General features: G+C 42.0%; 2 protein-coding genes across 4 annotated transcripts in view; one reads left to right on the plus strand and one right to left on the minus strand.

Moving 5' to 3' along the window:
- STK26 (serine/threonine kinase 26) overlaps positions 1–13857 on the plus strand; it is a 52663-nt gene extending 38806 nt beyond the window's left edge. For 2 of the 3 annotated variants that reach the window (XM_031944614.1, XM_031944617.1), the window contains 9 exons: positions 4618–4674; positions 7778–7886; positions 7970–8127; positions 9191–9376; positions 10211–10359; positions 10767–10860; positions 11046–11108; positions 11191–11327; positions 12048–13857. In XM_031944614.1, the coding sequence (XP_031800474.1) occupies positions 4618–4674; positions 7778–7886; positions 7970–8127; positions 9191–9376; positions 10211–10359; positions 10767–10860; positions 11046–11108; positions 11191–11327; positions 12048–12072 (978 nt within the window). In that variant the 3' untranslated portion in view covers positions 12073–13857. Of the gene's footprint in view, positions 1–4617; positions 4675–7777; positions 7887–7969; positions 8128–9190; positions 9377–10210; positions 10360–10766; positions 10861–11045; positions 11109–11190; positions 11341–12047 lie in introns of all 3 variants that reach the window. The other variant, XM_031944615.1, reaches the window with a different exon arrangement.
- The window catches only part of FRMD7 (FERM domain containing 7), a gene marked incomplete at its 5' end in the record, with an annotated part of 72443 nt that continues 63801 nt past the window's right edge, over positions 13361–22002 (minus strand). Inside the window, 5 exons of the mRNA XM_031944613.1 lie at positions 13361–15544; positions 16387–16462; positions 16551–16619; positions 17366–17529; positions 18563–18658. Of these exons, the coding sequence (XP_031800473.1) occupies positions 14507–15544; positions 16387–16462; positions 16551–16619; positions 17366–17529; positions 18563–18658 (1443 nt within the window). The remainder of the gene's footprint in view (positions 15545–16386; positions 16463–16550; positions 16620–17365; positions 17530–18562; positions 18659–22002) is intronic.

The following is a 22002-nucleotide window of genomic DNA, read 5'->3' on the forward strand; positions in this document are numbered from 1 at the left end:
CTGACCCTTGGGCAAATGCAGCTCCAGGAAAGGGCTAGCTAGATCTTTATGTTTACATGGATCACTCAGGTTACAAAGATACTCATACAAATTTGATGGAATAAGGCAGGAACCCCCTGAAACAGCAGAATTTTGTTTTTGTTGCTTCCAGGCTGGTACTGACCATCAGGAAGTTTGGGTCGGTCTCCTGACAAGATGAGCCACAGAATCCCATGCGTTTCTGAGTTTTCTGTAACAATCTTGCCAACACTTACGGGAATTTTGAAGGAATGACGGCTTTACTTTGTCATTGTTACCTCTTTGCCACCCAGGAAATTTGGTGGGGAGACAAGTTTTGTTTCTCCTCTCCAAGATAATAAGATTCTTGGAGGAAAGGATCATGCCTATTTATCTTTGTATCTCCCTTTAGCGCAAAATAGCTAATTAATGATTTCCACATCTAAGTAGAAGAGAGATTTGTTTCACTCCATTGTACAGCAGACTGGCACAACTTTTATGGAGGGTTTTTGCATTTGGGTTGAGGTGAATTACAAAAAGGGTCACAGCTTACACCCTTGTGACTTTGGGAAGATGTTTTTATCATCTCTCAGTGAATGTTGAGAGTCTCCTGAAAGATGATCTGGTGGGTATTGGGAGAGCTACAGAGCAGAGGCAGCTTCAGGCCCTGCTGTAACAGAGATGCCAGATTAATAGGGTAACAAGAAGAAAGCACACAAATAACTTTGATTTGTATCAAAGTGGAGTGTGATGGATACCATAAGAATTCAAAGTTTGAAAGGGGATTTTCTCAAAATAGTACCTTCTCCACCTTCAAAAAATATCCTTCTGTGACTGGGTTTTTGTTTTTGTCCTAATTAGTGTAAGACTATTCAGGATTCCTTTAAAAGATCAGTTTGTAGGCAGAACGAACACTCTTTTGCTCTCCAGTTTATAGATTATAAAAGTAACATTCAAAAAGCATGACGAGCTTGCCCCAAGGCTGAGTTAGAACTTGAAGCCAAGTCGGTCTTCTTCCTTGTGTACTGTGCAGAGAATTTGGGTATCCTATCATTAATAGTCATTTTTCAAATAAGCCATTTGAGTTTCATTATTTCTTATAAAGTCCACTTTATCTTAATAACAGATTACATGTCATTAGAAGAGAATAGTTGTATATTATAAACTTTCTTTAAAAGAACTGAATTTCAACATGGAAGTCATGACTGTGTTACTAGTTTATATGTACATTTTAGCATTTTACCACAATTCACTGAAGCATTTCTTTGCATTCATCTAGATTAAATGAAGCAGTTGCTATTTTTAGAGAGCTCCGTGGCTCTCTCTTATCTTAGGAGGCTTGCTTGTAGTCTGCATTAAATTCTGCTATTTCCAGACCTTTAGTCCCTTGGGAACAAATAGCAGCAAACCTCTGCTATATTTCTTGATCTGACTGAAAATATTAAACAAGACCTATTTCAGACAGGGCATCCTATATTACACTGACAGATTGTGTGGGTGTTGAAAAAGCTTCTATTCCTATTGGGTTTTTTTGTAGTCTCCTGGAAAAGGAGCTGTTAGTTATTTCTTTTTACTTTGCACCTTAGATATCAGATCAATATTTTCTAAATTAAAGAAATCTGGTTTTGAAAGAGTTCATACAAATTTTATACTCCAAGTCCCTCCAGCAATTCAAAATGGTTGCCTCCACTACATTTTTGAAGAGCTACATTAAATAATCGTCATAGCAATAGCTAGTTGTTTCCATAATGAACTAAAAAAGAGCACTTCTGAAGTGTTTATTTGTTTCATGGTGCAGTTACAGGAATATCCAGATGATGAGAGTGATTAATTTTAATCCTAAGTCCATTTATATTGTATCATGCATATTGCTATTCATGATAATACCTTTTTTTGCTTTTCTTCCGTTTAAAGGCTAAAGTGCTTCTATCCCCCCAATACCCTATGGGATTAGGCAATATGAACATTACTTCCCCCATTTTGCAAATGACAAAATTTACTTAAAATAAATGTCTCGGAACTTAGGTCTCCCGTCTGGAGGTTCAATATTCTTTCTCCTATGCCCTGCCTACTCTTTTATAGCTAAGTTTTTGCTTTCATATTCTGTCCAATCCAAATTATCTGCCAAGGATATCTTGTTTTTAGTTTGGGTATATATTTTTACTTTGTGTTATCTGCTCAACATTAGTCTAGAGTAGTAGGGTCTAGTCTGTGTCATTAATAGATATACTACACATGGCCCGTGCTGCTCTTTCTGGCAATATTTGAGGTTCTTACACATGGAATCCTCTTTATTTCCTCAAGTAAGACATGTATTTTTTAAAAGTCATCCTTAGATGAAGCTTCTTTGAATAACCACCAATATTTCATAATAAATAGGAAAGGTGTGTGTGTACAATTATATGTTTTTAGAGAGTCACTACAAGTGACTTCTTTGGGACACATAAAAAAATTAGTAGGTATTCGTTTTGACTGAGATCACTGTGTAACTCCATCTTAAAAAATGAAAGCAGAAACCAGATAAACACTTTGGTATAACCACAATGTTTTTCTTAAATTTGAGTCCATTGTCAATTTTCTTGACTGACAAAGTTAGCCTTTATGAAGAGTGCTGAAGTTAGTGAATCCTTCCCATGTGATCTCATCACACTGGAAGTATCTTTCATCATCTTAAAGTATTTTTCTAGTTCAATGTAAATCTCAGTGAGGTTCACTCAGGCATTAAATGTAATTTGAGTCATGCCTCTACTTGTTGTTAGAAATCGCCTCTAGCTTTCTATTTATGTTAAGGAAGTATTTTTCACTCTGCCTCCAAAAGAATGTCCTTTTTCAATTTCCCTTAGAAAAAGACTGAAAAAGTTCCAAAAGTTTTTTGGAAAGAAATAATCTGGATTTGTACAGCTATGAAGTGGGGTGTGAGTAGGGATAATTTTAGGAAAATTTTTATACTCCTTTAAGAACCTATAAGAAGTGGTGATTCCAAAATCTTGTTTTTAAATGCATAAAATTAAATGAAAAACAGGATTATAAAGGAAACACAGTAAAATATACAAAAAGAAAGTTTATAGGCTCCTGTATGTGTATGTAAAAACTGTCTTTTTTCCCTTCTCTTTATAAGGCAAAAAAATCCCTAATTATATGGACAGCCTGACAGGTGGTGTGTGTATTGTTAATAGACTATCATTTCTCTGGGCCTCAGTTTATTCTGTAAAATAAGTTCAGATTCATCAACATCATTTACTGTCTGTTATAAGGCACATGCTGCTGTGAACAGCAGCAACTGTCGTCTTTACTTGGATTTGAATCCTGACTCTGCTACTTGCCGTAGGCTCCATAATCTTCTGAAGCCTGTTTCCCCATCTGTAATATGGGAATAGGTGCACTTCTTCCCAAATAGGGTTACTATGAGGAAAGTGTTGGTAGGTAAAACTGTAGAAATGTGAGTCTCTTATGATAATGTGAGTTACTATTATTGAGAGTCCCTTGGACAGCAAGGTGATCAAATCAGTCAATATAAAGAAATAAATTCAGGCTATTTGCTGGAAGGTAAAATAGTGAAGCTGAAGCTTAAATACTTTATCCACTTAAGAAGACGGGAGTCATTGGATAAGGACCCCTGTGTTCGGGCGGATTGAAGGGAACAGCAGATGATGAGATGGTATCAAGGAGGCCATGAAAATGAGCTTGGACAGACAGGCTTGGTATTCTATGGGGTCACAGAATGTTGGACATGACTGAATGAACATTATTGTATCATGAGTACTTTGGATAGCATTGGAAAGATGTAACATTTAGATAAATGGACTATCAACTCCTCTATGGCAGCACTGGATTTTTTTTTTTTTAATTTTATCTTTACATTTCCAATGCCAAATGTTTATTTAATACGACATGGAGCCTGCGGTCTCATAGATCTCCACAAGGAGCTCTGTAGTATACAAGATTGAGGGCAAAAGATTATATAACCAGTAGCATGAATCCAGAAAAACTTGATTGGGGACTCGGGGTAGAATTCAAAAAGTGTTTGTGGAGTATGGTATGCATTCTGGGCATAAGGAGACAAGAAAGTGAAGGACGTGATCATAGACAGTCGTGTCTTTCAGTATACTGGTATTGATGTAAAACGTGAAGAGTGAATAAGAGAAAGCTAGAAAGGGCAAGTGGCAGCAGATAGCAGGAGGCTTTGAATGCCAGGCATACAAGTGTGAACATTAACTCAGACAGCAATATTCTCTGAAGACTTGTGAACAGAAGAATGAGTTGGCCAGATCTAAGTGTAAGGTAGGTGATTCTGTTAGTCATTTAAAGGATGTTTTCAGAGGCAAGGGAAGAGTGAAAGCAGCAAGACAGGGAGGTTAGTGCCTTCATTAGAAGGATTCTCCAGGAGAGAGAGAGCTCCACAATAGGGAGGAAGATCCAGATGTGTGAAAAGGCTGTAGATCTAAAAGTGATAGGACTTGGTGACCACTTAGGAGGAAATGGAGCTGGGAAAATCTGCCTGAAGGCCTCAGATATAGAAAAGTGAAGTTGGGGGGAGAATTATCAAATGTACTCAAGGAACACAACGTAGACCTTTCTCTGAAAGACAAAAAACACCATTTTGTGACTTGGTCTTCACAGGGCACAAAGCTGTGGATCATAATGGAATACTTGGGTGGAGGATCAGCACTGGATCTTGTAAGTATTGGAAAAAAACACGTGTACATATATATGCACACACAAAATGAGGTGAGCAATCTTCCTCAAGCAGGCTAATAAAGTTTCAGCTAACCTGTGCTAATGAAATCACACGTTGTGGATCATAATGAAATAACTTTCTTGGGTGGAGGATCGGTATTATCCTTTAAGTATTGTGCGTGTCTCTCATATACAAAGTAAAGCAGTCTTCTTGAGTACTCGCAGCTAACTCTGGAGCGTCTCTGAGCACCACATTCCCTCTACTGTAAGGGAGAAGGCTGCGTGGCAGAAGGTCCACGTGTTGGCCACCGGGCTAAAATTAGCAAATGCTTTCGGCCTGACATTTTAAACCTGAAAGAGTTTTGCATGTGGCATCTGCTGCCTCTTCAGATTTGGGCCGGCCGATACGTCCTTCCTACTGTGGGCAAAGTGCCCACAATTTAAGCAATCGTCAAGGTTGGCGAGTGATATGGTGTGTATAGACCAACCAGCTAGGCTATCAACTGGTATATAACAGAGGAACTTAGTATGTGATCCAGGGAAGAAGTTGAAACACCAATCTGATAATCAATGAGGACTGGGTTCCTCCTCAATAGAGTGGCTTCTGCTCTGCCTCTACTATTATTTGTGTGCTTTTTGAAAAGACTACACAGAAAAACATCCACTATAAAGCTTTAGGCCCAAGTACTTCCTACAAATGTCAGTTGTTAGGTGGCTTCTGACTTTGCTTTTTCTGTGGGTGTTGAAAAGCCTTTGATGCTGTTTACTAACCCCTTTTTTTCAGTTTGATATTCCCCTGGAAGAGAGGAGGTAGGTGACGGTGACAACCTCTATTCTGCATTCTAGGTTATCTTTTATCCCTGGGATGCTGGACTGGCAGTTTATAACATCTATGAAATTCCCGATTCTTCCAGGGCTCTCAATAGAGACTGTTTGAGTCTCTTTCAGCACTTGGATCCCAGTTCAGGCTGTTAGAGCCGAGATAACCATTTAAACAAGAGGGGAAAAGATTTTATTTGTGGTAAAGAATATTACTTTAAGATTTAAGTGAAGAAATGCTGTTCCCTAGAAAGATCATACCAAATACAAATTCTATGAAAAAGAACAGCAGAAGGAAGGCTAGAATAGAATCCTGGAACTCTTTAGTCTTGACGTCCTTATCTGGAAAACAATCTCTGACATCTATTGTCATTGATATGTTCTTGAATAATTTTGATAGAAAAGATTATCAAATAACATTTTCCTCTATCTCCCGTCCAAACGCTTGTTCTGGCTACAATTCACCATGGTCTACTTCATATGACAACTAATAACTTTTCCCCTCTTAGAAGTCTACAATATAAGGAGAGGAAGTTTTTTGTTGGGTGTGTGGAATAAAGGCCCTGAATGTGAATCTAACCTCTAAGGCACACTCCTTACGTCAAGTCACTTCTTCTCTAGGCCCAAGAATACAGTCTAAGAACTAATGTCTGGTGGGAGCAGACAGATGGTTGTACACTGAGACCAAACTCCTGGAATTATATGCTTACTGGAAAATTCACTCACCCTTTTAGCTCCAAGTATCAGCAGAACCTGAGATGAAGTCCTTAATCCTCAAAGACAGATTCAGTTTTGTGTCAACAACCCACCAAGTTTGAAACAGTGAGGGTTTTTTTTTTTTTTTGGTTGTCACTTAGCCACAGCTGAGTCCCCATGAGTGCCACAGTTAACTAAGTGTAACTAACCTTATTCTCAAATTAATTCTAAATACAGTCTTTCAAACTAGGGATCTTCCAGGACCATCCTTTTTCAAATACTGCAACTAGCTCTGTGTAAATTTCCCAAAGTGATAAGACAATATACTGACTGGCTTGCCCAAATGCCTGCAGAAAGAAGTACATACTCAGCTCCTTAATGTCCGCTCTCTCATAAGCCTGGGCTTGAATATGGTACATGGACATTTCAGTGCCATCTGTGATTAAAACGAAAGTTTCTCACCTTCCCAGATGACTGCATGTTAAAATAGAAACTTTTTTCCTAGAATTTAATGGTTTTCAAAATAAAATTTTAAACCGAGTTATTGAACTTCCCAAGTCTAGAAGATATATATACAGACTAGAGTGAAACATGCTCTAGTTTTAAGTGATTCAAGTTTAACATAAAAGTGCTCTTCATTGACTATAAAGGTGGCATTCATTTCAGATGAAGTACACGAGGTGCCAGAGAACCATGAATCCCTTCTTGTGGGCAGGGGCTTGTTTTCTCTTAACCACCTCTGCCCTCCCCACAGCAAACAGAGCTCCACCTCAGCCCTGCCTTGACATTCCCACCCTTTCCTGTAATAAGATTGTACACATCACTATTTGTGCTTTATGAGGTACCGAATTTTAAAATAACTTCACTGAAAAAAAGCTTTTCAGATATTCCATTACAAATTCTCCTGAAACCCAATGATTGCTTTCCTTGTGTCAAGCCAATTGGCTTTGGTACAAGGGATGGGGAGAGAGGGACGGATGTGTTATATCTTCATGAAAGATTTGAATTTGGGAAGCCCAACAGGTCCTATGATTTAGGCCTAAAACGGAATGTCAAGATCATCTAGTCTGACCTTTTCCCTAAAAAGGAAAGAGGAAGAAACCCAGATGCTCCGTCCCCAATCTATGTAGTGTTAAAACAAGTTAAATGTTAATATTTAATGTCTGTCTCAGGAGCTCATAGAACTCGCATAATCTGAAACTGTTTTGCTGTAGGATTTGAAAGCATATTCCAATATAATACTGTTTTATTTCAAAACGGCAGCATCTAAGTAGCTAATCTTTCCCCTCCTCGTGAAAGTTTCCTTCATTATTGAAGCATACTTACTTCAAACTCTTGTGGAACAGCTGGCCTGGTAAGTCCTCTCATACTTTCAAGGTTAAATTTCTTATTTTAAGACCTGTTTTGGCTTACTTGTCCTATTGAAATTCCTTTTTGAAAAAATTTCGGGCATGTTTCTTAAACATTGTGAAACAGCTTTTGTGTCATTTCCTTTATTTCCAAGATAACCAAAAGATTAATTTAACCTTTTTTCTTCCCCAAACCTTTGTGTATCGTGTGTGTACGTGTTGTGTTTTTTGCCCCTAAGCTTCGAGCTGGCCCATTTGACGAGTTCCAGATAGCTACCATGCTAAAGGAAATTTTGAAAGGTCTAGACTACCTGCATTCTGAAAAGAAAATTCACAGGGACATAAAAGGTGTGCAAAACTTCAGTTTGAACTTGCTAAAAATGGATGTCTTCTGAGGAAGGTAATTCATTTTGGACTTTGACATTTTCCAGCTGCCAACGTCTTGTTGTCAGAGCAAGGAGACGTTAAGCTCGCAGACTTTGGAGTTGCTGGCCAGTTGACAGATACACAGATTAAAAGGAACACCTTTGTGGGAACCCCATTCTGGATGGCCCCTGAAGTTATTCAGCAATCTGCCTATGACTCAAAAGTAAGACGTTATACCTGTGTTTCCATTGTGATTTTAGGTGGAAGTGGATACATCCAACTCTCAGTGACCCTGGCTCCCAGAACCCCTGTGGCACTTAGTTGGGCCGGATGCTAGTATGTGAAGAAGGCAGGTTGGGGTGGTACCTTACTGAGTTGGGGCCCTGGTTCCCAAGTTGGAATTCATCTTGCAGATATTAAGTGTTCATCTGGAGGGCCTTGTCACGTTACTGCTGGGGCAGCCTGCCTCAAATCTCTCCCATTCCAAGCCATCCAGCTGTCAAAGTGATCTGAAGCAGAGGCCTCATCATGTCATACTCCCTATTTTACCTCCAGGATCAAATATGAAATTCTCTGGCATTCAAAGCTCTACGTAATCTGCGCCCCAACTCTTCTGGTTTTCTTAAACATTATCCCTTCCCCCTCTTAAGTTCCTTGAACGAGACATTCCTATTCTGGACATTTTCATTTTCACATTCCATTCTTAGAACACTCTCCCTCCTTATCTCTCCTTTCTTCCCAGCCCCCCCCCCCCCCCCTTAGAAAACCTTTCCCAATCTCTCATTTCTAGTGCAGGAACTTTTATTTTTGTCTTTATAAATCCCTGGGCCTAGCGTGGTACCTTGAGTAGGTGTTTTAAGTGTTTATGGACATGAAAGTACCTCTCCTGAATAGGATTCTTACCTGGTAGCTCTCACTTCTGTGTGTCAGCATCAGCCGTTTACCATGAGCCTCCTCCATGCTGTTGCTGCCACTGCCACCCCCCCCAATATAAAATCACTCACCTACGTAGAGCTCGAGTAGTACTATTCCAAATGGCCTAAGAAAGCCATTTATCTTGTAAGTGATAGAGAAAACAATCCAACAAGTCTCTAGACTTGCTAGAGGAGAATCACATTGTTGGAGTCCTTCCTAAAACGCGGTCACCAATGAGAAGAGGGCCCCAAACTAAAAATGGGACTTTGTAGTTACCATCTCAGCCTGTTTGTTTTAGAGTTTTTAAAGATGCCCATGTAAGAATGTTGCCTTTTAATTATTGGCTGTATTTTTTTCTTTTCTCACTTGAGGCTGACATATGGTCCTTAGGAATAACTGCTATTGAATTAGCCAAAGGAGAGCCACCCAACTCTGACATGCATCCCATGAGAGTTCTTTTCCTGATTCCAAAAAATAACCCACCAACTCTATTGGGAGATTTTACTAAGCCCTTTAAAGAGTTCACAGATGCGTGTTTGAACAAGGATCCATCATTTGTGAGTATCTATTGATTGCTGTTATATTCTATTATTAAGTTCAAAATGGTAAAGGATGTATGTGTGTACCAAATGTCACCTCCTCTGTGAATAATGAGATACACAGAAATTGTCCAATATTCCCCTGCTTGCTTTCTCTTTTCAGGAGAGAGGGAACTTGGAAAATAAGGTGTAGCTTAGGTAACACTTAAAGTAAAATGCTTCCTTATTACATAAAAGGAGTTTAGGCATCTTGGTTTTTCAAATCGTGCCTTCCTTTAAGATGAAAGTTAATACCATTTTCGACAAAGGAGAAGATAGCTTGCCATGTGGACTTGACATTGGGATTTGAATCTAGAGTCCCCTACCTCCAGAGCCAGCCAATGAGCTTTCCACTGCACCCTGCATGGTGGTTGCCAGTGGACTTGAGGGTGTATTTCTTTTCTGCCCGGCATCAAAAAGTAACTGAGTTTGGAGATGATACAACTTGAAATTTAAACATGTTACTTATTCATATTGATACAATGCTGATCATTTTTGTGAGCTCACTAGTTCTGTGAACAACAATTAAGCCCATAAACAATTAAGATACTACTCACAGTATCTGAACTCCTAAATGTCTTAAATGAAATTTTGTTTTCAAGTCCTGAGCCCAGCTTTTCCCTTTGCAGGTGAGCTAGTAAAGTCATCTTTGTGTGTACAAGTTGACATTTCAAATTGGTACTGAATTAGTAAGCTTCTGTTCTGCAAAATTGTTAGTCATTTCCACAACATATGCTTTCCAGCTTAACCATTCACAGCATTATCAATAATTCAAAGATATACATATTCATGCATCCTTTATTTTTGACTTAGCGTCCAACGGCTAAAGAACTGCTGAAGCACAAATTCATTATTAAAAATGCCAAGAAGACATCATACCTGACAGAACTGATCGATCGGTTCAAGAGGTGGAAAGCCGAAGGGCATAGCGATGACGAATCAGATTCCGACGGCTCTGACTCGTGAGTGTAGCTGCAGCTTGCTTAGTTACTAACCTGGGACTGGAGGTCACTCTGAAAGTCTTCTGACAGTCGGGCCATCTCTTAATTTATCTGATTATCTGCTTCTGGTCTCCAGGACTGATTTTGAAAAGGAAATGGTAGATCTAGAAGTCTTAAGGCCATCTCAAAATCAGCCCCTAAAAAGTTACCTGAATGGAGCCCCATTAAATCTGTACTTTAATCTCAGCCATTTTTACCTCTCGTAGGAACAGTTTGTTCCTATGGAGTTTGCATAACTGACATTGTGTCAGGCTTAAGTTTTGCAAAACACATTTTCTGTATATGTGTGTGTGTGTATATATATATATAAATAAACACGTCACCTGAGCAGATAAGATAGATTCAGTATTTTTTTTTCCCCCTCTTAGGGAATGCAGCAGCAAGGAAAATAATTCTCATCCCGAATGGACTTTTACTACCGTTCGAAAGAAACCTGATGCAAAGAAACTCCAGAACGGAACGGTACAGAATGTGGGAAAACGATTGCCCCAAGGTGCCTTAAGTCAGTGGCGCTGAGCACCTCTTTGGCTAGCTTGTGGCTACAGGCTTAGGGAGGTGGCAATCAAACCCCTGTGCTTTGGGAAAAGGGCACGATTCCCTTTGTAACAAATCATTCTTGTCTGTTGTGTTTGATCTTTATGTTAAAGGAACAAGATCTTGCCAAAACGCTGAGCTGCTTGTCTACAATAATCACACCTGTATTTGCTGAAGTAAGTACTGTTCCATTCTCTATGGCTTGCTCTTCGCAAGATTCTTTTTAACCTGACAGTATCCTCGCTCTCTGCTGTTTAGTTGAAAGAGCAAGACACAAGTAATACAAGCAGAACAAAAGCGATCGAAGAGCTTGAAAAGAGTATGGCAGTGGCGGAAACTGCCTGTCCTGGAATTACGGATAAGATGGTGAAGAAATTAATTGAGAAGTTTCAAAAGTAAGTTTCCTGGGTAAGCTAGAAATAACAACTTTACCTTCAAGTCATTCTTGAAAAACTCTTGTCTTCTTCCTCCAGTTTGGTTCCTTGGCTTAAGCAGGCTAATTGGTCATAAACATATAGTCACAATTTCCTTCCCAATCAAGAAATGATTTTTAGCTAGCATTTTAGAAACAGTTGTTGACTGTCTCCAGAACTAAAATTTTCTCTCCCTCTCTCCCCCCCCCCCCCCACTGCCCCCTCGCAAAAAATATATATTTTTTGCTGAGGCAAGTGATTTGCCCAGAGCCACACAATATTAAGTATCAGACCAGATTTGAACTCTGCTTCTCCATCTACTGTGCCACCCAGCTGCCCCTCTAATATTCTTTAGGCAAAAAAATGTGAAGAGCATTTAAACATTTCTTTTTGTCATAAAAAGCAAAGTGGGATACAATACGTAAATTTAAATTCTCTTCCCTCCCCCCCCACTTTATAAAAAAATTCACAAAAACCTTTATTTTTAGTTTAGGACATTCAGGAATAACAGGCTCCAGTTTTATCAGGAAAACATGGAAAATTATTTTCCTTCCTTGGCAATTGGCAAATAACAGTTGCTTGAAAATTGATTTCTTCAACCCATCAGATTAAAAGAGTTTTAGCAGCTTGTGGAATCAATTGATTGGTAATACTTTTTGTTCTTAATTTGTTTATCGATTTTTTTTTTTTTTTAATTCATAGGTTTTCCGTTAATGACTCATCCTAAGAAACTTCCCATTATTGAATTCAGTTACATCCAGCTCCATTGAAATCCACCCAGACAACTTCAAGCTTGGCAGTGCTTACTTATTAGCTCATGAGCTCCCATGTGCCTTTTGGATCTTTGCAGCATACTGATGGTGAAGGATTTGGAAGCACCTACTCAACTATTTTGTGAGGGCGTATATGGTTTTATATTTTCAGGAGATGATTTTGTAAAGAGGTTTTAATATCATAGCATCATCTATGTTTATTCTGGTAAATGTTGAGCTCTAGTTTTGCTTTTAGGCATCAAATTATTTTTAATAGGATGCGCAAGTTAATAGTAGGATTTTGCTCTTTGGTTAACTGTACACTGCTGAGACATACAGATCTGTCATAGCAATCATGAGTGAAACTTATCAGTCATCCCAAGAAGTTTCCAAAACCAGCTCTTCTCTCTCCTCCCCACCCCCCCCAAGAGACAAACAACGCAACCGTCTCAGCAGGGAGACCGTTCCAGGCAGCGCTCACTTGCGTAGCACCAGGAAAGGCAAAGCGTGAAAAGGCGCACTTGTCCCCGCGTACCCATTCTGCTTTTGGACCAGGACAAATGACTACTCACTGATTCCCCACCCCCCTCATTTGAGAGCAATAATGTAGTAAAGTAGTTTGCAGCTGTTCCATGTAGTCACATCAACAGACATCATCTTTTGTAGAACAGGCTTTTTTGAGTCATATTTTAAGTCTTATTGTCAATCACAGCTAGAAACTTAAGAGCAATACCATTTAGCCAGGGAAGGCTTTTACAATACCGATGGGAAGTGCAGGCTGGTCCATCTCCCTGAAACATTCCCAATGCTTAGGTTCAGGGGGAGCTCAAAGAGGTTGGCTAACACCTCTTCCTCCCCAGGAGCAATGGCGGGTATATGAGCAGAAATCCCACCAGCATTATTTGTGTGTGTGTATGGGGGTTAAGTTGGCTCGTGAAGTGTTTGTTTTCTCAATCTGTCCGCAACCATCATTTGTTCATAATTTCCGAAAGGGTATATTTCCTGTTAGTATGCAAATAACTGAGTTAGAGGTATTCTTTCCCCCAAGTAGTCTCCAGTGGAGTAGAGTAATATTTTCCCCCCCAAAAAGTAGGTAAGGTGATACAACTGCTTTTTCGTTATATTTATGGTACTTACGGATCCAGTATGTATATTATGCTGAATTTCAGTACTTGTGGGATTATTGGTGTACATTTATTTTTTATAAAGGTTCTGTGTTTCTTGTATCATTTGGATCTGCACAATCTTGTTTTTGCACAAGTCTTGTTAAGAACCTGCATATCCTATCTGCCAAATATAAGGAGGAGGAAGGTGTGAAGGTCTGGGGAGTCAAGTCGCCAGTGGCTTCTTTCTTTTGATCCGAGACACCCGAGAGTCAGAAAGTGCAGTGTTCTCCTGTATACCAAGGATAAGTTCTTTTCAATGGTGCCTACAGTGTATAAAAAAATATTTTTCATTCCTTGTTTTCGTGTTCAAGAAATGATTCTGTTAAGATTTTCACCTGCTATGTAACTGAAACTCAATTACTTACGATTTCTATCTATAAGTCTGGAGGTCATTTTTGAAAACAAGAGTGTTCCGGATTAAAATATTTTTGTATAAGCAACAAGTCATATAAACACAGTTATCTGAAGCTTTACAAAGTTCAACTAGTAACGTGCATTATCAGTGTAGTTAATTAAGTCTTACTATTTAAAGTGTATGTTCCTTCACCCTATTGGGGAGGTTACAAAAATAAATATTTTAATTCCGTAAACTTCCGTGACTTGTACTGTTCGTGTTTGTGGCGGGGAACGATTACCTGTCTCTCCGGCTGGCAAACTGCAGCCAGACACTGAATGGCGGCGCACATAGTCTTGCTTCTTGTAGTGGGAAATAAAGATGACAGTAGAGGTGAGAGAGATAAACGCACAGTAAGCTTATTGAAAGGGGAATTGAGAAAGGCTACTGCACTGGAAGAACAAAGTCTCGAGCAGAAACCTCTTTTTAAGACTTCAAAAGTCTCTCAAAAAGAGACTCTTCCTGCTGCCGCCACTAATAACCAGCAACCCAAGTCAACACCTACCTCTTGAGGAAGCCATGAGTTGTTCACCAGCGTCAGTCAGTTATTAACCCCAGGTAGAAAGGTAGAATAATGACACCAACAACACGACGGAACTCAACCTCCACTTATACTCTAGCCACAAAAAAAAATGTCTTTCAAGTTGGAGCTAGGGATGGCAGGACACACGAATTTCTCCACTACCTTAAAAATCCCCTTTGTTCTTCCCCAACTGCAACAGAGAGAGGGAAGGGAGGGGAGGGACAGGAGCAATAGCTCCACTGGGGACCCAGGGTGCTTTGCAAGGAGGATGAAGGTTGAAAATACTTTGCCAGAAAGAGCAGTATTCGTAAGGCGGGGTGTACCATTTACGCTAGAAAATAATTGCGTGTTTTCAGCGCAGTCCTGCCTGAGTCAGTGGCAGGCGTAGTAAAAGACGCCTCCTCATCTGCTTCATCTAGTTGGAGACTGCCAGAAGACAGACGGATTCTGGCCACGGGGGATCTCACCGTCTTGTCATATAAAGCGTAGTAGTCCGGGTGAAGCATCTCCGGTTCCGAGTCACTGGATTCGCTACCTAAATATTGTTCGGCCGCGCTCTGACTCCTCAAGACCTCTGGGAACTCCTGCTGGGCAAACATGTAGGTGAAGAAATCAGCTTTTCGACTTAGAGCAGGGCAGGGCCCCAGAGGCTGGAACTCTGACCCAAAAGGAAAACGGATGGTTTTCATGTCGGAATGGCTATGAGACCGTTTAGGGGTTTGCTCTTGAGCCCTGTACTCAAAGGCACCTTCCAGAGTCCCATCGTCATCTTCCATACCCACGTTGGGGGCTTCCCCACTGCTAGTCCTGGCTAGGGTTTCTTCCATGTCCTGAAAATCATGCTGAAAGGTCTCCATTCTGGCAACCCGGGGGCTTCTTTTGGCTGCCTTTCCTAAAGCGGCCATGGCGGGAGAGCGCCTGGGCACCTGGGGTGGCTGGTCCACATAAAAAAAGACTTGGGGAGGGGCAACGTCGACCCGCTGGCTAACACTGGGAACGTAAGGCAGGTCCGTGTAGGTCAGTTGCTGCCTTGAGGGGGCCGCCCCTCTCGTGCTCCCAAAAGACGTGCTCGTGTTCCCTTCAGCAAACTTGGAGCTGATCTGGAAGGAGTTGAGGGGGCTCTTCTGCCTGTAGAAGTCATCGGGCTCGGGGTCAGCGTGAAAGTCAGGCTGAGGGTAAATGAAAGGAAAAGTGGAGCTGCTCTGGGACTGGTGGGCTTCTGGTCTGGAGCGCTCAAACTCAGCTGCGAATGTCACCTCCACCGTGGAGTTCCTCCTCCTGCTGTCCAGCGTGGGTTCCGACGCATGCACTCCATTTGCGTTGCGGTAACACCCGCTGCCATAGACGAGATGCAAATCTTCAACCTTGGGGGAAGGTGAGGAGGGAAGGACAGGAAAAGCTTGAGAAGTCAGCTTAGAAAGGGCAAAGCTTGCAGGGGAATAGAGGGGAGGGAGGATTCCAAAAAGCTTCCCGGCAACCCAGAACCATTCGTGCAGAAAAGATAAAAAGCACGTGACAGGCCAGCCCAGGAAGGGGGACCATGTGTGGCCAGCTGCCCCATGGGCCTGGGAGGCAGGACCCCATCTCTGCGCCAACTGAACTACATGCCATGGAGTCCTCCTCATTCTCTCTCTGGGCCTTAGTTCTCTCCTCTCCCTTATAAGCAAGGGGGAAGACATCAAATTCGATTAGATTATCTCCAAGGTCTCTTTCATCACTCAAAGTCTTCTGGGTGTGCGCACAAGTGCCTTTGATTTACATGAAGGGAGAGGAGTTTATGGGGCCACATAATGAATGAGTACAGGCTGTTGAATCTTGGGGATGGAAGGGAAGGAGGATAATAAATGACACTAAATTCAACTTGAAGCAAATCCCCGTGTATCAAGGGAACGGCAAATGTCTTCTTGGAAATTAAGTTTTGGAGCCATAAAACAAAAAATGCCTCTAGACCTTTTATTCCTGGTAGACCTTAAAAGTCTGCAAGGAAAAAATCACCCCCCTTGAACTTGAGACACATTCATTTTTGGAGACGTCACCCCAACCTTGGCCACCCGGGTACCCAGATGGTCCTTCCTAAATGCTCCTCCGGCTCAAAAGAGCCAAGTGTGCCATTAAAGGTGTCTGTGTCTGCACCAGTGAAGAGCCTTGCGAGAAGCAGGTGGAACGCTGAAAGCTGCTTAAAATGCTCAACGGATAGAAACTTTACCTGCTTGGCCACGTCCGAAAGGAGGTCCGGGGACGACCTGCATTGCCGCTCGTGGTATCGAGGCGGGTAATGTTTCCTGAAATCCCAAAACAGGACAGTCACGGGGGCTCGTGAGCACAGCAGCACAGAGAAACCTAAGTGCAGCTCCGACCCCCTCCACCTACCTCTCGAAGGGTAAGCTCTTCAGCCGGCCTTTTTTCCCATACTCCAAAAGTTGCCTTTGGGTTCTGCCACTAAGAAAATGAAGAACTTTGTGCTAAGTAAAACATTTGTCTTTGCTGTTATCTTAAACACAGTCAACGTAAGCATTAGGGCCTACACTCACTGTTACATTGAAGGAAAGATACCTACATATAGGAGAAAATAGAGAGAAAGTTGGGTATCTGGAGGGAGGCTGGGAAACCTGCGGCATGCTGGGCTTGGAGGGAGCTGAGGCCAGAGTGCAGAGGCAAGAATGAAGATGGGAAGCGGAAGGGCTCCCGAGAAAACAGCAGAGCAGGAGAGCTAGAAGGTATTTGAGGCTAAGTTGCAGAAAGGAGAGTAACCCGCACTGGCACAATGAAATTACAGGTCAAATCCCTAGCTCTAATTAAAAGCCTGGCATCGTTAAGAAAGTGTTTAATTATCCTATTGGTTGGAAGCATGTAAACCACACTTAGTAGCCTCCGCTTTCGCCAGATCCAGCTCACAATTTCTATACTTTTCAAAGTATCGGTAACTGACAATTTCACGTCCCAGCCACTCTGAAAGCTGTACGAGTGGACGGGCCCTAGGTGGACCAAAGGGAACCTCACCCAGGCAGCCTATGGCCAAGTATTCAGGTAACCAATCCCAACTTAGTCAAACGGGTTTTTTTTTTTGTTTTTTTTTTTACTTCTAGAACAAAGTCTCCAGGTTCCCTCCCCCTCACCCCTCCAATTACTGAAAACAAGTTTGGTTTTGTTCTTTTTTTCCAAAATAAGTTTTTAAAACACATTACCTATAGCGAAAACTTGAGCCCTTACTGCAGAAGAGTGTTTTGGGCCTGGATTTGGGTTCTTCAGAGAGTCTAAAAAAGGCATGGTACTCAACACACGTCTTCCAGAAGGCTTTGCACGCGTCCCTGTTGGCCATGGTAAACTCCAGCGTGTCCTTATACAACACCTGCACGAGTCACATAAAATACCGCCTCAGAATCCGGAAGAATTGCCCCTTGGTTTCTTACCCTGCAAAGGGAGGTAGTCCAACTAGATAGCTCCCTTTCTAGGAGGCAACGCAAGCATCCCCCCACACTTCCATTTCCTAGCTGCGGTATCGGATTTCAATTTGCTCATCAGTAAAACGGGGGTCCAAGATCTTTTCAGGCCTGAACATTTCAAGTCCCAGAGTTGTGAGAATCAAGTGGGACTAACAGGTTTGGAAGGACTTTGTGGACTCAAAAGTTCAATGCTAATGAAGAAATCCCATCATACCAACCAACATACACACACACACACACACACACACACACATCCCATCATAGTAGTATTTCAGGGATGGCACTGAATTGAGTATTCTTCAAACCAAGAAGGAACATGATTCACGGCCTGGGTAACCTCAGATCGAAGGCTGTACCTCACTGGGTGTTACTGTCTAGTTTGTACCAAAGCTTGTGATAATATCAAAATTCTGATGTACCTTCCTCTCTTCCTTGGACTACAATGGAGAATGCAGTGGAATATGAAACCATTAAGCAAAGCAGACAGCACCCACAGGGCTGGGTTCCTGGGGAGGCGGGGCTCCCAGGGGTATAAAAATGACACACTCATTTTCCAAGCTAATCAGAGAGCCAGCCCCTCCTCCCCCCCCAGCACATGTAGTCCTGGACCACGTGTAACTCGCCGGCTGCCTCGGAAAGTGACTCTGAGCTTCCTACCGCACGACTTGCTGGCGTTTCCTTAGCTGAACACAATGGCACGCGGACCCACCCGTTTTGGAATTTTCCCACAGGAAAATCGCCACTAGAGCTTTGCTTCTGACCATGAGAGCTTGCCTTCACCTTCCAAGTGAAGGAGAAAGGGGGGCGGGGATGTAGGAGAAGGGGGCCTGCCAACATTCGCAGTGCCCATTCCAACCATGTGCGCCGGGTGTTTGCAAAAGCAGCCCCAGCCCCACAAATGAACAGGAAACCAAATGACCACAGTTGGAACACACTTACCGAAATATGAGCATGGAGTTTGATAAGAAAATGCTTTCTCTTAAAACTCAGCTTCCGGATTTTAGCCCAGTTGAAAGTATTGATCTTGGTATTCCCCTAGAATGAAATACATTGAAGTGTTGAAGTCAACACATTCCCCCACAGCTAGATTATTATCATTATCGTAACAGGCTCCTCATTGGTCTGACCTCTCCCCCTCCAATCTATTTTTCATTTATTCCTGTGTATACTTATGGACATGCTTTTCTGATCTCATTAGGATCCAAGTTCCTTTAAAGTGGGGGCCACTTTATTCCTTATACTTTTCCCCTAGGACAGGAGGCTTTTAATAAATACTGAGCGACTGGCTTATCTTCCATACATCTGACAAAATAAATAACCTTCCTAAGACACAGTTCTGACTTTAGTCACCTTCTTGAAAACTTTTAGGGCTCACTTCTGCCTTTAGGATAAGATGCTCTTGACTTTCCGGTTAACTCCCAGCAGCAGCCCAGAATCTGTTCTCTGTCCCAGGGCCTTCTCCAGTTTTCTGGAAGTCATTTCTAGATTCTCCTCAAATAGCCGGATTTGGACTTCTGGCCTCTTTCTAGGTCTTACCTTTGTCTGTTTCTTCCCGCTCACTGTGAGGCGGGCCTCTTGGGTCCTAGAGGACATTACATCCCCACCAGCTATGGATTCATCCCTCAATTGTAAACATATTAGCTCCCACTAGCCCCATTCCTGCGATTCTTAACCGCTGTCTGGCATATGATAATTCCAGTTTCCTTATCCCACAATTCCTGCTTTTTTTATTTGTATCTCCTCAACCCTACCTCCCAAATATTCCTCTCAGATTTACCCTTTGTCACTGGGTTCTCTAGACTATCTGCAAAATTAACAAATTTGCTTTCTACCCTCTCCTGGCTCCCTTCCTGTTGATGTGACACCCCTGGCCACCCTTTCTAGGACTAGTTGGACTTCTACATCCCTGCTCTACAAGTATCCCTTAGCCACATCTCTTTTGAGGTTTGAGCAATCTGGATTTATCAGCCAGTGAAGAACCTTGTGTCAGTTCCCTAGCACTCCCAGGGCATTCTCCCGCCTCACCTTAGTGAGTTCAGGACCTGGCTCCCAGTCTTTCCATCCTAACTTCTAACTTCCTACTGGGACGGTTCAATCATCCTCTTTTCAAAGGCCCTGCTATCAGTTCCTCAATCTAGTCAGTTCCCATGGCCTACTCCTCCCCCTCCCCCAGATCTTACAGAATGATCATCTCCTGCATGTTACCATCTTCTCCAGTGGTTCTATTTCCATATTCAGGAACTCTGAAGTGCCTTTATACCATCATCTCTTCTATCATTCTATGTCTCCCTTTGCCTTATGACCCCTCAACCTGTTTTTTAACCTCATCAATCCTCCTAATCCTCAGGTCTTTCCCAGACAATGACCCTGAACTATCCGTACTCTCTTCCCTTCCCCATCTTGACCTCCCAATGAATCAGTCGAGTCTAACCCAAGTCTCGTCCTACTGCCAGTCATGTCTCGTCAAACCCCCCGCCCCTGGATCACTCCCAGCATTCCATGGAGAAAATCATGGGATTATGTTGGCCGGCTCCATCACAAGCTTAAGTTACATAATCTCAACCGAGTCCTCACTACAAGGCAATCCTTGGACACCTCCCTCCCTAATCAAGTCACTCTCCTTCCCAACAGTGCCTATTCCAAACCTTTTTAATCCCTTCTCCTGCCACCTATTGTGCCCGCTTCGGACTCTCTCGGCTGCAGACTCTGCCTCACACTTGATCCAAAAAACTGAGGCCATTCGCAGAGTGCTACCTCTTCCCACATCACTTCACTTTTTGAACTTTTTGAACCACCACCATCCCCCCTTTCTCCAGCAGAAAAATGTTTGCCAAGTTTCACTGTCTCCCCATGTCCTAGCTATTTCCCTGCTGCCTACAAACAGTCCCATGCTTTCTAATATTTTTACACTTGGTTTTCTTGCACATACTCTATGATCCCTGAGTCAGGAAATATGTCATATGCCTAGAATTACTGTCCCCTTATGAACACACTCTGCATCCTGGCATCCCTAGTTTCCTTCAAGAGTCTCATAAAATCCCACCTTCTGCAGGAGGCTTTTTTTTTTTTTTTTTGTTCACCCCATTACTATTGCCTTCCCTCCGAGATGGCCTTCCAGTTACACTGTATATATCTTGTATATCCATGGTTATATTTCAAACAGAACAGAAGCTTCTCGAGGGCAAGGATCATCTTTTTGCCTCCTTTGCACAGTCCTTGGGACACCATAGAGGTTTGTAAGGTCTACCACGATCTGACTCGTCCAATCCACCTCCCCTATTTCACACATAGAGAAGTCCAGCCAAATAACTCCCGAGCTCCTCCCCACGCTCAGCCTCTTAGTGACTGCCGCCGTACATCTGCCTAAGTCTGGAATGTACTTCCTTCATGTTGCTTCCTGCCCTGAGCCACTGAGCTGAAAGCATTTCTCGTTACTTTTTGCTTCAAATACTTTGTCTATGTTAACTCTCTTGGTTCTGTTACTTCCTTCACTACACTGTACTTATCCCCGAACATGTCTCTCTCACCTCAGTAGAATATAAACACTTTGCAGGCAGAAACTCTTGTCATTTTTTGTCACTTTGCTCTCAGCACCTTGCATGTAGCTGCCCATCCCACTTTAAATCTCCTTGTTAGTCTAAACCTGCCTCTTAGCTCCCTCTGACAAGGGCTGCAATTTCTCTCTCTCTTGTCCCCCTCCTTCACATGATGGCACTTTAAATATCTGAATACCACTACCATGGCTCACCTGAGTCTTCCCTTCTCCAAGATAAACACAACCTTTAGCTGAACCTCCTATGTCATGGACTCCAGGCCCTTTACCACCTCAGTTGCCTTCTGGACACTCCACCTTAGATCCATGCCCTAAAATAAAACTAACTATAAATTTTGAGGGGAAAAATGAGTAAAGAGAGAAAACCCAAGCAGAGAAAGTTACTTTGAGAATAGAGAAGGTCACCAAGGTTCGTCTGCAGAGGAGGATACTGAAGCAAAAAACAAACAAAAACCACCTTTCCTAACCCAAACAGTAATGTCAAATGAATAACATTACATGGCCAACTGCCCCAAAAGAATCCATAAGAGAAATTTTAAAAGACTTTAAATATCAAATGAGAAACTAGAATTGGGCAAGGGGAAGTCAGTGAAGTTATAAGCCATCAAAAAATAATAAAATAAAATAGAAAGAATGAAAACAATAGAAGAGAACGTGAGAATACTTGGACTACCTGAAAGCTACAACCAAAGAAGCTTAACAATAAAAGAAATAATTAAAGAAAATTGTCCTGAAGTATTAAAACAAGAGGGAAAAGTAGAAATGGAAAAACAAATCCACCAATCACCACTTGAAAAAGATCCCATGAGGAAAACTTACAGGACCA

This window comes from Sarcophilus harrisii, chromosome X, assembly GCF_902635505.1.
Source record: "Sarcophilus harrisii chromosome X, mSarHar1.11, whole genome shotgun sequence".
NCBI classification, from domain to species: domain Eukaryota; kingdom Metazoa; phylum Chordata; class Mammalia; order Dasyuromorphia; family Dasyuridae; genus Sarcophilus; species Sarcophilus harrisii.